The 13,251-nt window shown below is 45.1% G+C and overlaps 2 protein-coding genes across 2 annotated transcripts in view; one reads left to right on the top strand and one right to left on the bottom strand.

The window, feature by feature from the left end:
• Positions 1 to 3,082, top strand: part of T265_12092 (hypothetical protein) — a gene marked incomplete at both ends in the record, with an annotated part of 8,602 nt that extends 5,520 nt beyond the window's left edge. The window contains 3 exons of the mRNA XM_009179051.1: positions 337 to 1,071; positions 2,690 to 2,842; positions 2,864 to 3,082. Of these exons, the coding sequence (XP_009177315.1) occupies positions 337 to 1,071; positions 2,690 to 2,842; positions 2,864 to 3,082 (1,107 nt within the window). The remainder of the gene's footprint in view (positions 1 to 336; positions 1,072 to 2,689; positions 2,843 to 2,863) is intronic.
• T265_12091 (hypothetical protein) overlaps positions 1 to 12,351 on the bottom strand; it is a gene marked incomplete at both ends in the record, with an annotated part of 17,031 nt that extends 4,680 nt beyond the window's left edge. The window contains one exon of the mRNA XM_009179050.1: positions 12,281 to 12,351. Within this exon, the coding sequence (XP_009177314.1) occupies positions 12,281 to 12,351 (71 nt within the window). The remainder of the gene's footprint in view (positions 1 to 12,280) is intronic.
• Between the last annotated feature and the right edge of the window lie 900 nt (positions 12,352 to 13,251).

Here is a 13,251-nt window from a genome sequence, read left to right as displayed (position 1 = left end):
CCTCTCTCACCCCACCACGGTTTCCCCCCCCCCCCCCCCAAAAAAAAAAAAAGTGTGGAAAACGCCAGTTTCGGGCAAACGGGTCAATACTGCGAAAGTCTTAAATTTGTACGCTGTGCGAGCACACTAGCACAGCAATTGGGGGATAATGTTGGAGTTCATACTTGATTGAAGATTTATTAAATATAGATTACTGCTAGTCATTCTATTTTTAAATATTTCATTCCTTCATTGGAATTTTAGTTGGTTGCGTCCAGGCGCCCTCACCGTACAACGTCTCATCCGCAAATAAAAAGAACCCGGAGACAAGAAGCGGAATGTGGTACCCATGTCTAGCTGGTACACAAACCGCACACAACCAGTCAAACCAACAGCGCCCTCGGTGATCTTACACACGATTCAAGTGGTTTCGCTTCACTGCTGGTCGATCAGAGTAACAACAGCAACTTCACAATTCACCAGAAAAGTACCGAACGAACAAGCGTTTCTTGGCCTCACCAAAATCCGATTCATCTAGAAAGCGATACAAGTGATCTTGGTTTGGAACAGAGCGTTCTCAGTGTGCAACATCAAGTGGAACCAAGAATTGAGCGCACAGACTATCCAGTACAATCAGCAACCTCTGTGAGGTCTCCGGGCTTCGCGCCAGACATGACTTCTACGTGTATGCGATCGAAATTGAACCTGAATACCGGTAGTGAGGCGCGGGACGCATCGCATACCCCTAATTTCCACGTACTGTCTGGCCGCGAGTCTCGTCTGTTGGAGGGAAACTTGGCCTCCGTAGCTCGATACGTGGGGGAATTGACTGGATGCGTTGGTGCATCCAAGGTCACTACTACCAACCCCAGTTTGAGCAGATCGGATAATACGCGAACCCCATTGTTACAACAGACCAAATGCGAGCGAACAACGCAGCTGAGCGAAGACCTAACATCCATAGCGGTAGATCCGTTTGAACAAGCACATCAGGTACGTCATACATCTAGCCTACAATCAAATATCCGCGGGGCATACACTTCCGAAACTCAATGGAGCAACCTCGATAGCAACTGGGAGCGTGAGCACCACGTAAGTTCATTAGCGACAATATAGTTTCAGCTATTTTGAATTAATCACGGGAAACTACGATTGTGTCGGTAGATGGTTACTCAGCTTGAGCTACGTATGATTCAGTCGCATTAGCTTGCATAACCGGATACATTCTCTGAGCGAAGTACCATCTGTCCTACCAAAGACAATGCCGAGGCTTGCTTGTGCCACAGCATTATCAAGTCCGTTCAAGTACTGGATATGAGGCAGATGTGGTGTTGACGTTCCAGCATGAATCCACATCCGATGGCGCTAGAAGAGGGCCCAGAAGACCGTTGGGAAAATTCGTCTAGATAAGGAATTTGTCAATGTCTCAGTTGCTAAGGCATTTCATGGGTACCCTGTATTTTCTGTCTACAAACGCAATCGGGATTGCAGACGAATACCCTAGGAGACCAACGAAAATACTGACGTTACCACATTTTAATTACGGGGATGAACGAGCAACCCACCCATTTGTCTGCGTGGGCGGATTATCCCAGTTTCAAGGTGTCATGGATCATCTTGGGGACGGTTTCATTGACCAGACTCACTCGTGTCCGATTAGGAAAACCGTTGGAATACCTTAAACTTGACGGTGTGGTTGTTACACAGCCAACAATGTGTCATGATGCATATTACTACACTATTCTTCTCTATTTATCCTGTTCGTAGGATAGCCATTTTGTGGTCTTCCGCTGTAGGGAGACGAACTAGCACCGTGGATCATAGATCATCTGGTGAGCCCGTATTTCTGAAGCAAACGATCATCTGTGGAAGCACATAGTCGGTTGCTTCAGAAGTAGGAGCTCAGCAGATGATCTGTGATTCACGGTGCCAGTTTGTCTTCCTACAGCAGCAGACCGCAAAATGGCTATCCTACGAACAGGACAGATCGAGCAGAATAGTTTAGTAATGTGCGTCATGATGCATCGTTGGCTGTGTAGCAAGCACGTCGTCAAGTTCAAGGTATTCTGACGGTTCTCCCAATTGGATACGAGTGAGTCTGGTCAACGAAGCCATCCCCCAAAATAATCCATGACACCTTGAAGCTGAGATGATCCCCTCACACAGACAAATGGGTGAAGGTGCTCGGTCGTCCCCGTAATTAGAATGTAGTAACGTCGGTATTTTCGTTGGTGTCCTGGGATGTTCGTCTGCAATCTTGATTGCGTGTGTAGATGGAAAAGATAGGGTGTCCATCAAATGCCTTAGCAATTGAGACATTGGTAGAAACCTCATTTAGACGACTTTTTTCCAACGGTCTTCTGGACCCTCTTCTAGCGCCATCGGATGTGGATTCATGCTGGAACGTCAACACCACATCTGCCTCATATCCAGTACTTGAACGGACTTGATAATGCTGTGGCACAAGCAAGCCTCGGCATTGTCTTTGGTAGGACAGATGGTACTTCACTCAAAGGGTGCATCCGGTACTGCAAGCTAATGCGACTGAATCATGCGTAGCGCAAGCCGACTTACCGCCTAACGATACAAGCGTTGTTTTCTGTGCCTATTTCGGAGAGGCGGAACCCTAGAATCGGACGGTATATGACGGGATAGATGGGAAAGAAGTATATTTCCAAAAGTTTGGGTGGTATTCACCCCCCCCCCACAGTACGGGGTTCATCACGCCCTATGTGTGTTTGGCTGGAGACATTGTACGATATGGAGGCTAACGGATTTCCGTGAGGTTCATGCTGTCAGTTCGTATCCGAATGGCCGAATTACCCACAATGGCCTTCTTGACTCTCTTCCAACCCTGTTGGCTGTGAATTCAAGCTGAAACTAGATTACCGCATTTTCGCACAGTGCCGAGGTTTGCCTGTGGCACGGGGCTACCAGGTACACGCAAGCACTGGCTATCAGGCAAAACAGTGGCATTACTGGAATCCCGAAAAAATGCTCCCGCTGGTCCCAACAAAGTATCAGATTTCGAATGAAACCTATCGTGCGCGCCGAGTGTGAAGTCTGGTGGGCAGGCAAATCTAAGGAAGCGGAAGGGACCTAAAAAGTTGCGAATGCCAGACGACTTTTTCAGTTGTCCCGCATGACCGGTTCCCGGAAGCCACCTGTGAGCGGAACCATCAACGATCGAAATGGCGAAATTGATGTAAGCACGGAAGTGGCCCACCTGTGACCCGACAGAGGAATATGAAGTGGATTACAAAGAATATGGGTGCCGTCGATGTGACTCGCCTTCCAGGATGAGGACCGCGTCCTCTCCAACCTGTGCATTATGACAGTTCGAGGAAGGGAAATACGGCCACAAATGCTTTAGGAGATTGCAGGAGATAACAATTTCTCTTGACCTTGTGGGGTAAGGTAAATCTGAGTTAACTGACTGGTAGTTTCTTTTGCAAACTCTCAAGTACTCTGACACATGTGCCCCTTCCACCAAGCGATGTGACTTCTTTGTGTCCAGTTGTTCTCGGTATTCAGGGACTTGTCCGTCCCAAAGATGATATGTCGCCGGTGCTCGAAGTTAGTGAGTCTCACCCCAGATGGAGGTCGCAGAATATAGAAGTCAGTTTTTGTGGATTTCGTGACTTGTCAATTTGTCACACTAACTGCTGGTGTCCAAGGAAGCGCCTATCCAACCACATCGACTGTTGTCAAAATGAACCCTGCCCGCTATGCGGTGAGTATCTACAGGGTTGTTCCCGAGATGAGTATGACTGTTGTTTTCTGGACCCCGGCCAGTCCAGAAAGTATACAGGTGGGGTTGCCAACCGGTCTGCAAAGAATTGGACCGAAGCACAGGAGCACAGCACACTGTGTCCGGAATATCCATGTGTGTCCAAATTTTTGGCTCCAGGGGTGAGGGCAAATGGAAACCAAGAGTTTATATTATAGTGCTGGGTCAGATGACGATGACTTTATCTGAAGGATGCATATGAGAATGCTCGCCGGCCTGTGTAAGGCCACCTACCCAACAACTTTCGCTGCAATCTTGACGTGATAGTCGGGCTTGTGCACCAATTGTGCGCAATTGCAGCAAACATCAGCATCGTAGACACAATCCTGCTTTGACAAGGTAAGTGACAGTCTTCAGTCTAGCTAGGCGATAAAATCATTCACTTATAGCTTCAATTTTGCTATTAGAGAGGTGAAAACCCGATTCGGATTCAAGTATGTCTATCCTGTTATGAACATTTATGCATTTCAAGTAAGTCTTCTATTACTTGAGGTGTAATTCTTAGTAGATATCAGCTACGAGATATAACGCACTTGGGAATGATGTGTAAAAGCGGCTCTACAAGAATGTCATCGCCAAATTGCTCGTTTCATAAAGTGAGTGAGATAGCGGTCAGTTTGTCATCAGCCAGCGCATCGATGTTTTGATCAACCAGCCAATCTGTTCTGTTTATTTCAGAACGACAACAGCGCACTGGAAATCACGCGCCAAGAAAGCGCACGTTTCCCGCCAGGACAAATGTAATTGCCAAAACGCCCAATAAAATTCAACCTTTCATCTCGGTTCAGTTAAAGTATTGACTTTCCCAAGTAGAGCTGGATGGGCGTGTTGGTCTAGCACTGTCTGTCATGATCAACGTAATTTGCATCTCGCCAACTGATTAGACGTCGTGGACCCCGAGCCACATGTTTGTCGTACACGTCAGCCAGGTTCTCTTTGCCGTATTGTGTAGGGCAACGACAGCATCGCTGAGTAATTTAAACTAACAACCCAAAGGTTTCTTCTTGATCTCCGGTGGGGTTTATTGTTTGGCGTTATTCTTGGCAGCTCACTGTGTACATCTGTAACATTAAATCGTCTGAAAAAACTCTCCGGAGCCGACTGCTAACGTCGTACGAGTTACCAGAGGTTAATGAGTGTTTACACCACGATAATTATTCTGAATAAAAAGTCTCTACGTATGAAGACATAGGTCTCCGCAATCGTCTACTCAGGCAGAGTAGATTCTGGGTGCAAATTTAGATACAGGGCTGATCCTGTCGCATATTTTACATCAGCGAGCATATTGTTGGTTGTAGAAACTTGAACAGCTTGCAAGCATGATATAGCTTCAGCCGGACTTACGACATTCGTCGATTTTGAGCGAATCACATTTTACGGAAAGCTGGATGTTACATTTCATTTAGTGATGTTTTTTTCAATTTGGGGTACCTGGTGATGTTGAGAAGTCACTCACTGAACCAAATCACCCAGACAAAGAAGTCGTAGAAAAAAGCATTAGGCATGGAGTTTTTGCTCATAAATTGGGAAGCTCTTAAAACAACGTCGTTTCCGAGAAACTAATTTCATTCACCGGATAACGATCAGCAGTGTAGTGCGACAATGTGTGAATGTTCAAACATATCAGATTTTCATGGATTGGAACATGAGATCAAGGTTTTTACCCAACTTTCTTGTTATGGATTTGTTCTTGTCGTTCAGCGGATTTCGTTTTTAATGAATGGTACAAGTGGAAGCAAGCGTACGCACCGACCGTGAAGCCTGGTGAACATAAAAGGATGCTAAGGAAATGAAACAGGCCCAGAAGGACGGTAATGCCAGTAGATTTTCCATTTGATCAGTCCCCGGGAACCGCCTGTGAGTGAAACCATCATGGATCAAATTTGGGCGACCATCTTGAATGAAAAAGCACGCTTCGACCAATGGGCCGAATATTTCGAACAGTTATTCTCTGGTCGCCCGATATCGCTCAGCTGGATCCCATAACTGATGCAGAACTCTGAATGGTTTCCGTTAAATTTATGTTCCACTTGTACCCATATTGAACGAGCTTAGTAAAATGCACTCACTTACACACTTCAGGTTTGCTAGGCTAGGTCATTGTAATCTGCCTATATACATAGGGATATATATATATATATATCTGTAACATTAAATCGTCTGAAAAAACTCTCCGGAGCCGACTGCTAACGTCGTACGAGTTACCAGAGGTTAATGAGTGTTTACACCACGATAATTATTCTGAATAAAAAGTCTCTACGTATGAAGACATAGGTCTCCGCAATCGTCTACTCAGGCAGAGTAGATTCTGGGTGCAAATTTAGATACAGGGCTGATCCTGTCGCATATTTTACATCAGCGAGCATATTGTTGGTTGTAGAAACTTGAACAGCTTGCAAGCATGATATAGCTTCAGCCGGACTTACGACATTCGTCGATTTTGAGCGAATCACATTTTACGGAAAGCTGGATGTTACATTTCATTTAGTGATGTTTTTTTCAATTTGGGGTACCTGGTGATGTTGAGAAGTCACTCACTGAACCAAATCACCCAGACAAAGAAGTCGTAGAAAAAAGCATTAGGCATGGAGTTTTTGCTCATAAATTGGGAAGCTCTTAAAACAACGTCGTTTCCGAGAAACTAATTTCATTCACCGGATAACGATCAGCAGTGTAGTGCGACAATGTGTGAATGTTCAAACATATCAGATTTTCATGGATTGGAACATGAGATCAAGGTTTTTACCCAACTTTCTTGTTATGGATTTGTTCTTGTCGTTCAGCGGATTTCGTTTTTAATGAATGGTACAAGTGGAAGCAAGCGTACGCACCGACCGTGAAGCCTGGTGAACATAAAAGGATGCTAAGGAAATGAAACAGGCCCAGAAGGACGGTAATGCCAGTAGATTTTCCATTTGATCAGTCCCCGGGAACCGCCTGTGAGTGAAACCATCATGGATCAAATTTGGGCGACCATCTTGAATGAAAAAGCACGCTTCGACCAATGGGCCGAATATTTCGAACAGTTATTCTCTGGTCGCCCGATATCGCTCAGCTGGATCCCATAACTGATGCAGAACTCTGAATGGTTTCCGTTAAATTTATGTTCCACTTGTACCCATATTGAACGAGCTTAGTAAAATGCACTCACTTACACACTTCAGGTTTGCTAGAGCTCACCACTGTAATCTGCCTATATACATAGGGATACCGTGTAAAGTCAGAGCAGTCCAACCACATGAGGCTTGACTGATGACGTCCGGTGCCGTCCTGTGCAAAACCGAACACAGTGCTGGATGGTGTCATCTCGACTGACTTTTCTGAGGACAATTTTTTGACCGAATTACGCCAATACAAATTTAGCAGAAGGCTCCGCTGAACCCCAGTTGAATCTCGAGTTTACGATCGCTTTGTTCAACTGATGGTTGTGCCCAAATGACACCGGCTAATGCTTCACTTGGTACGATATTCGAAACATCGCACTATAGTTTTCTGGAAGCAGCTACTTATCACAAAATAGAAATTCAACTGGATTCCGTTGAATCTCCGTGAAAACCAAACTGGTGTGCAAATGAATCTATTACGCGAGCAGTATCTCTTCTGGTCGGTGCGCTTTCTTGTGTTTGAGGGTTCAAGCGGTTTGTAGGCTTTGTTTCGTCAAAATTCCTATAACCGACTGATGTGAATCCTAGTGTCTTGACAGAATTCAAAGATGACTCGATGCTAAGCTAAGTTGGTAGCAGGTTGTGGGACCCATTGAGTTCTGCGCTCAGTGGAGGGGACACTTTGTGACACCGCTACTTGGAGTCGAATCATGTCTCAAACTCCGTAAGACATGCTGAGTTTGCGTTATCATTGATTCGATTGCAATCACGTTGGTATTGTTCTGCAGCTGAGTTCAGAGTGGTGTCCACTTTAGCTTACCAAATATGGAAGGGGCTGATCGAGTAAAAAGCGGTCACTGTGTAACCCTAAATATTGAAAACAAAAAAACGATTTGGTTAGCTTTCAGTTGTGCATCTATAGGCTATTCGGAAATGACTGGAGGCAATCACGGTTTAAGATCGAACAGTGATACCGCTCCTGGCAAACCGACGAACATTTTGGGATATCCGGACGAATTAGAGGTTCGAAACCACTGGAGTTAGGCGAACGTAATCCCATCTATCACTGTGTCAGGTAAACAACTCCGGGAAATCGAATCGCCAGACTGATTGGTAGAATTTCTACAGTCTAGCTTATCTGTCGCTATCAAGACCCAAAACAGAGCCACAAAATATGGTTTGCCACCGCGATCGTCTTCAAAGGCACCAGTAAATAAATGGTGAATAATGATTCAGCTGTAAGACTCTTGCGGTGTCTGTGTGTCATGACACCCGAAGGAGCTACGAGGCCTAAGATAATGCCAAGTTGCCTAAACCCAAACGAGAGCTGTCGAAATGCCGGGATTGGGTTCCAAACACGGGCCTCCCGGTGAGTCGGTTCGTGCTTTGAACACTGAGCTCTGTCGGATCTATCTCCGAGAGCTGACAGCATCAAGCCCCTCTCTTCCGTAAATTCACAAGTGGCACCCAAACAATCAAGACGCAAATTATTGACCAACTCTTAAGCCCTGTCGGGACTTTTGTCTAGTCACTGTAGTGAGGTAACCTGAATGAATTTACTTTTACTTCAGCCTTTGGGTGATATTCTGTTAGGGCCTTGTTCACAGTCGAAGGTTTACCTGAACTTACACTGACTTCCATACTGTGAGAATCTACCTACACAACACAAACAGGGACTTCAAACACACTTGCAGACTCCTGCTAGGTGTGAATTAGGAGGTTACAGGGGATCAAAGATTGCCTTCATTTCTCTCCAGTCAGATTTCACCCAGAGAAGATTTATTTCGTCCAGACTGACATCCCTTGTGGATCAGAAAGCCATACAAATCTTGTTACCTCTGAAAAGACTGAAAACAGGGGTTGACGACACTGCCAGCTAAACCATGTACCTCGACTGTGAAATGTACCAGCTGGAGCGGATCCATCTGTAAACTGTGCTGGGTCAGTAATCAACTGCCAGAGTAGTGGAAGCACAAATCCTCTCCCATTCATAATCTGCGAATAAAACTTGCGTCCTTGCCGTTTCGATGGTTGCCTCCATACCAGTTAGGTCTGAGTCATTCCGATACACATGGATTTTGACCAGGCCACCATGATCTTATGGACGCAATTGATCGATCGATCACATGGACAATTGCAATGGTCAATAGACCAGAGTAATCAAGGTTTTGACGGTATTTTCTGCCACATCGTCTTAGATCCTTTCATCTGACATAAAAAGTGACTGTTGCAGCTCGCGCCATGACCCCCCCGCTGATCCCACCAACCACCTGCCGCCACCAACTAACCTATTGCCCCACACCTTGAGTCTGGCTAGGCATGGACTGCCATATCGATCGAAGCCAACTCGCTGGGCGCTCAGTATTCGCACAAGGGAATTGAATTTTCGAAGGCTATGACGTGGCCCTGATGGAACAAAGCAATCGGGCAATTGAGTTCAAAGTATCGGTCCAAAATTTTGAGCCTCATTCAGGCATCGCGGGGTCTCGGCGATGCTGGGAAATTATTCCAACAGACTTTTCTGCCAGAGGTATGGTTGCTTCAGTGGACAATGAAATTTGGTGATCTGCAGAAATATGACCGTATATTAGGATGGTTTTTAGTTTGAGCACATACACACAACAAAATGCAACATTTTGGCGCAAAAAGTTTCACTTAGGTTGTAAAGGTTTTGCAGCTGAGAGCACTGTGCGGCTAGTGGGCCCTAACTTACCGCGTGGGACCCGGGAAACGGACGAACTGGCGCGGTTTAGGATGTCGCGAACAGACCCAATAGAAAACAAGCCAGTTGCTGCAAAAAACGATGCCATTGTGGGTGCGCGTGCAGTGGTGTAAATCAAACGATTCGGCTAGCAGAACGAAATCTCCTGCCTTACCAGCCTCTACAAAACTGGGAAATAAACTGGCCACCTAATTTAGTCGCCGACCGGTTTCCTGTTCCAGTAACCAGACGTAGGCAGCGTAGATCGTCATGCCTGAACACCCACTGATAGGGGATGCCAGACATGTAAACGACATACTGAGCAAGCACGGTTTTGTGTTTATCAAGCAATTGGGAGAGGGTAGATGGAATTTTGCACACTTTAATGGTTAGCCCCACAGTATTCAAATAGCAGATACGAAACATCATGCAAAGTTTTGAATGTACAGGTAAATGGATGGGTGCCCTACCCAAACCCATTAGTACTTGCTAGGGCCAAGAGCCCTCGTTCTACGGGGAACTCTTGTTATGTGATGACTGACTGGATAGTCAGAAAATAATCACTACAGAGGATTTTGCCTTGCAGAGATCGTGTTAAGCCAGCTACTTTTCAATACGAAAGGTATTCCCTTGAAACAGTTATGTCCATGCTTTAGCACACGGAAAACCACCAGCTTTTGACAAAACATTGCATATATCTGCGTCCCTCCTCAGTTTGTCGCGGCATTACTAACACAGCCTAGAATGTCTATATCATTCCACTCAGACGTGATAGTGTGTTGCGCAAAATTAGCCTCACTGTTGCGGCCAAATCTGGTTGCAGATTTTATCGGTGGGAATCGAGCAAACCAATCCGTCTCACAGATCGTCGCAGGGGGCCCAACAAGCAGTTATAAGACCGTTCTTCAACAAGAATAGGCCTAACAACCTGACAGTGCAGTACTAATCAGGTATCAACTGTCGTATCACCATGTTTTCTCAGACAACAAGAAGTTAGGTTAAACTCAGATTTGTAAAGAAACGTTGCCTGTTGCACCGTACACGTAACCTACTCTTCTCTGGATGGATAGACAATCTATAGACTAGATATGATTGCGAGAGTGGGGCTTCATACCACCTGTTTACAGTTGAATAGAATCGCTTTTCCGAATCCTTGCATTTTTACGGTTTCGACTGAACTGGGATGGGTGCACGGGTCTTCGTGTGCAACCAATCAAAGAGAGGCAACTGAGTTTGACTCTTTTGCATCACGAGTGCAAACAGCACTATGAAATCCACCACTTTCGCCAGCGAATTTATGTCATCAGAAAAATCGGTAGATCGTGAATAAGAAGGGAGTGGCAACAGAAGTAGAAAAATAATGACAGTAACGTCAACTCGTCTTCAGGTGCGCGTACCTCAGTAACCCACTGAGCTGTACTGTAGATAGCTTATGCAGCGTCTGCAGGGTCTTTGCTGCCTGGTCGATCGATTGAGGACTAAAAGCACAAGCTCTGGGCCTTTCAGATTGGGGGTTGGAATAAGTGTGTTTGCTAAATGTTGGGTTTCTCAACTTGTTTCAAGCCAGTTACCGTTGTTTTGCAGTCGGGCGTTTGAGCCGAAGACTTTGACCGAGGAACGTTATCGTCATGTTGTCTAGGTTTTGGGCACCACACACACAACTATGAAGTCTACATTAAACCTCCTCGTCGATTCGGTTTGCGACAAAGCTGTCCGTGATAAAGCTGCACAACCACCGACCCAATCGCTACGTTCCAATGCACTCCCTAAAGACCCACCGATGATGTCACCTCGATTGGTGATGAAACTTTTGTAATGAAATCGCTCAGCTCAGTGACCAAGTTAACGAACATCGAGGATGCCTAAGCCACCAGCATTCTCTTTATGTAAAAGGCAACCTCCACGGTGAATAAATTTGGCAATTTACACACATTTATCTATTGATATTGTTGAGACGGCATCAACTAGCGTCATTGTTCTTGGTCACATGTGACATTTGACATCCAATCAGCTAGAGTTTTTGTTAGGGCATGCGGGCATATGTGACCAAAAGTTGGTATTAGGACAAACACAGTTCCGGTTGTTCTGCTGTTCTTGTGTAAACTACGGTAGTTTTAGCAATGTAGATGACTGTCCGAATGTGAACAGCTTGGTTGGTTGATTTGGTGATGATGTGACAGGCAATCCACTTGGTGAACGTGACGAATGCTTCGTCACTAGTCGAGCCGGCGTCGTCAGTGGGCCACACTGCATCACTCAACGACCCACTAACGATGTCTAATCGCATTCCGATGAAACCTTTGTAAACCAGTTGTCAAGATCGATGAACAGATCAGCTGCTAGTGTACTTGATTAATCAAGTCTAATTCATCCTAGCTTTTGCCCACAACGAATGAAACCTGCGCTATGCTGGTTACAAATGACATCTATAAACACTGACGTACTGAAGTCGATGTGGCGCTTGGTAGATGAAACAGGAACGTACTCGGAACCCGCTGGGTCCTTGTTTGTCTTCCTCATCCATGAACGCAAACTTTTGCGTAAGTTGTTATAGACAAGTACTTGAAAACTGCAGCCGGTGTTGACCGGAGACTCATCTATCGGCCGGAAAACAGACCATAAATCCATACTAACAAGAACAAAGTTTATCAGTTTTAGTGAATATACACTCATTTGCAAACTAATTTGATTTTTTGAGAGACTCACCTGGAACCCAGCTGAATCTCCCGTTTGTGATGTTTCCAGGCTACTGAATGCGCTGCACCAGGCCGCCTCATGTTTCAGTCGCTACGATATTCGAGATATCGCGATACATGTAAATATTTGTAATGCACTACTCACAAGGTTGCTGAAAATCCGTCGACAGCCCACGACCGGTTTTTTCAGTTTTGCTTTTCGTCTCTTGCTCTCTGCTAAATTTTGAAGTGTCATGCAAGATTAACATCATCTTTCTGAGTTCATAAATACTGTTTATTTATTTGTTGGACTTTCTTAGCAGTATATCACTGCTCGTTCGTAAGACTTGTAGGGCGTCTAGATGTTTGTTAGTGAGAAGACTGTTGTGAGACGACCAGCTTCCCTTCAGCAGCCTAGGCGTAATACACTACTCATAAGGTCGCTGAAAATCCTTCTATCAAATATTTTCACAAATTGTTCACCTAAAATTATGTAAAACCGCACGCGAATCTTTCCAGGATCACTTCAGATTAAAGTGTGAAGCTAATGCCTAGCTGCACATGAACCCAGGAAATCATGCCTCTCCCCAATTCTTATCTTTTAGTGACCCTAGAAAAGGTCCACACGCAGGACTTGTTTCTCCTCGATTTTTAAAAAAACAATTCCAAAGAAATTGTCAACCACAGCCAAATTCTGAACTGTCTAAGTCAATTACATCCGAAGCCTCATTTCTCAACTAGGCAGGTTAAACTAAGCACAAAGTTTTGCCGCATCGAGAACTTTACGAATAGAGTGACATTCAATAACCGCATGTTTACCCATTCCAATAAAACATCTAGAATTCTCAAATTATCCCTAATTTTTCACAAAGAAGTGTACTTGTAACAAATGACGTTGACTGTCGCAATTAGCTTTGCCCACCTTTCTTCACTGTCCTATAGTAGATGCTCAGTGCTTGACTGCGTTCTCAAGTGTGTCGGGCACTACCACATTCAAACATA

This window comes from Opisthorchis viverrini (genome assembly GCF_000715545.1).
Source record: "Opisthorchis viverrini unplaced genomic scaffold opera_v5_804, whole genome shotgun sequence".
Lineage (NCBI taxonomy): Eukaryota > Metazoa > Platyhelminthes > Trematoda > Opisthorchiida > Opisthorchiidae > Opisthorchis > Opisthorchis viverrini.
Note: the sequence above shows the minus strand (reverse complement) of the source record. Positions and strands in the feature narration are given on the sequence as shown.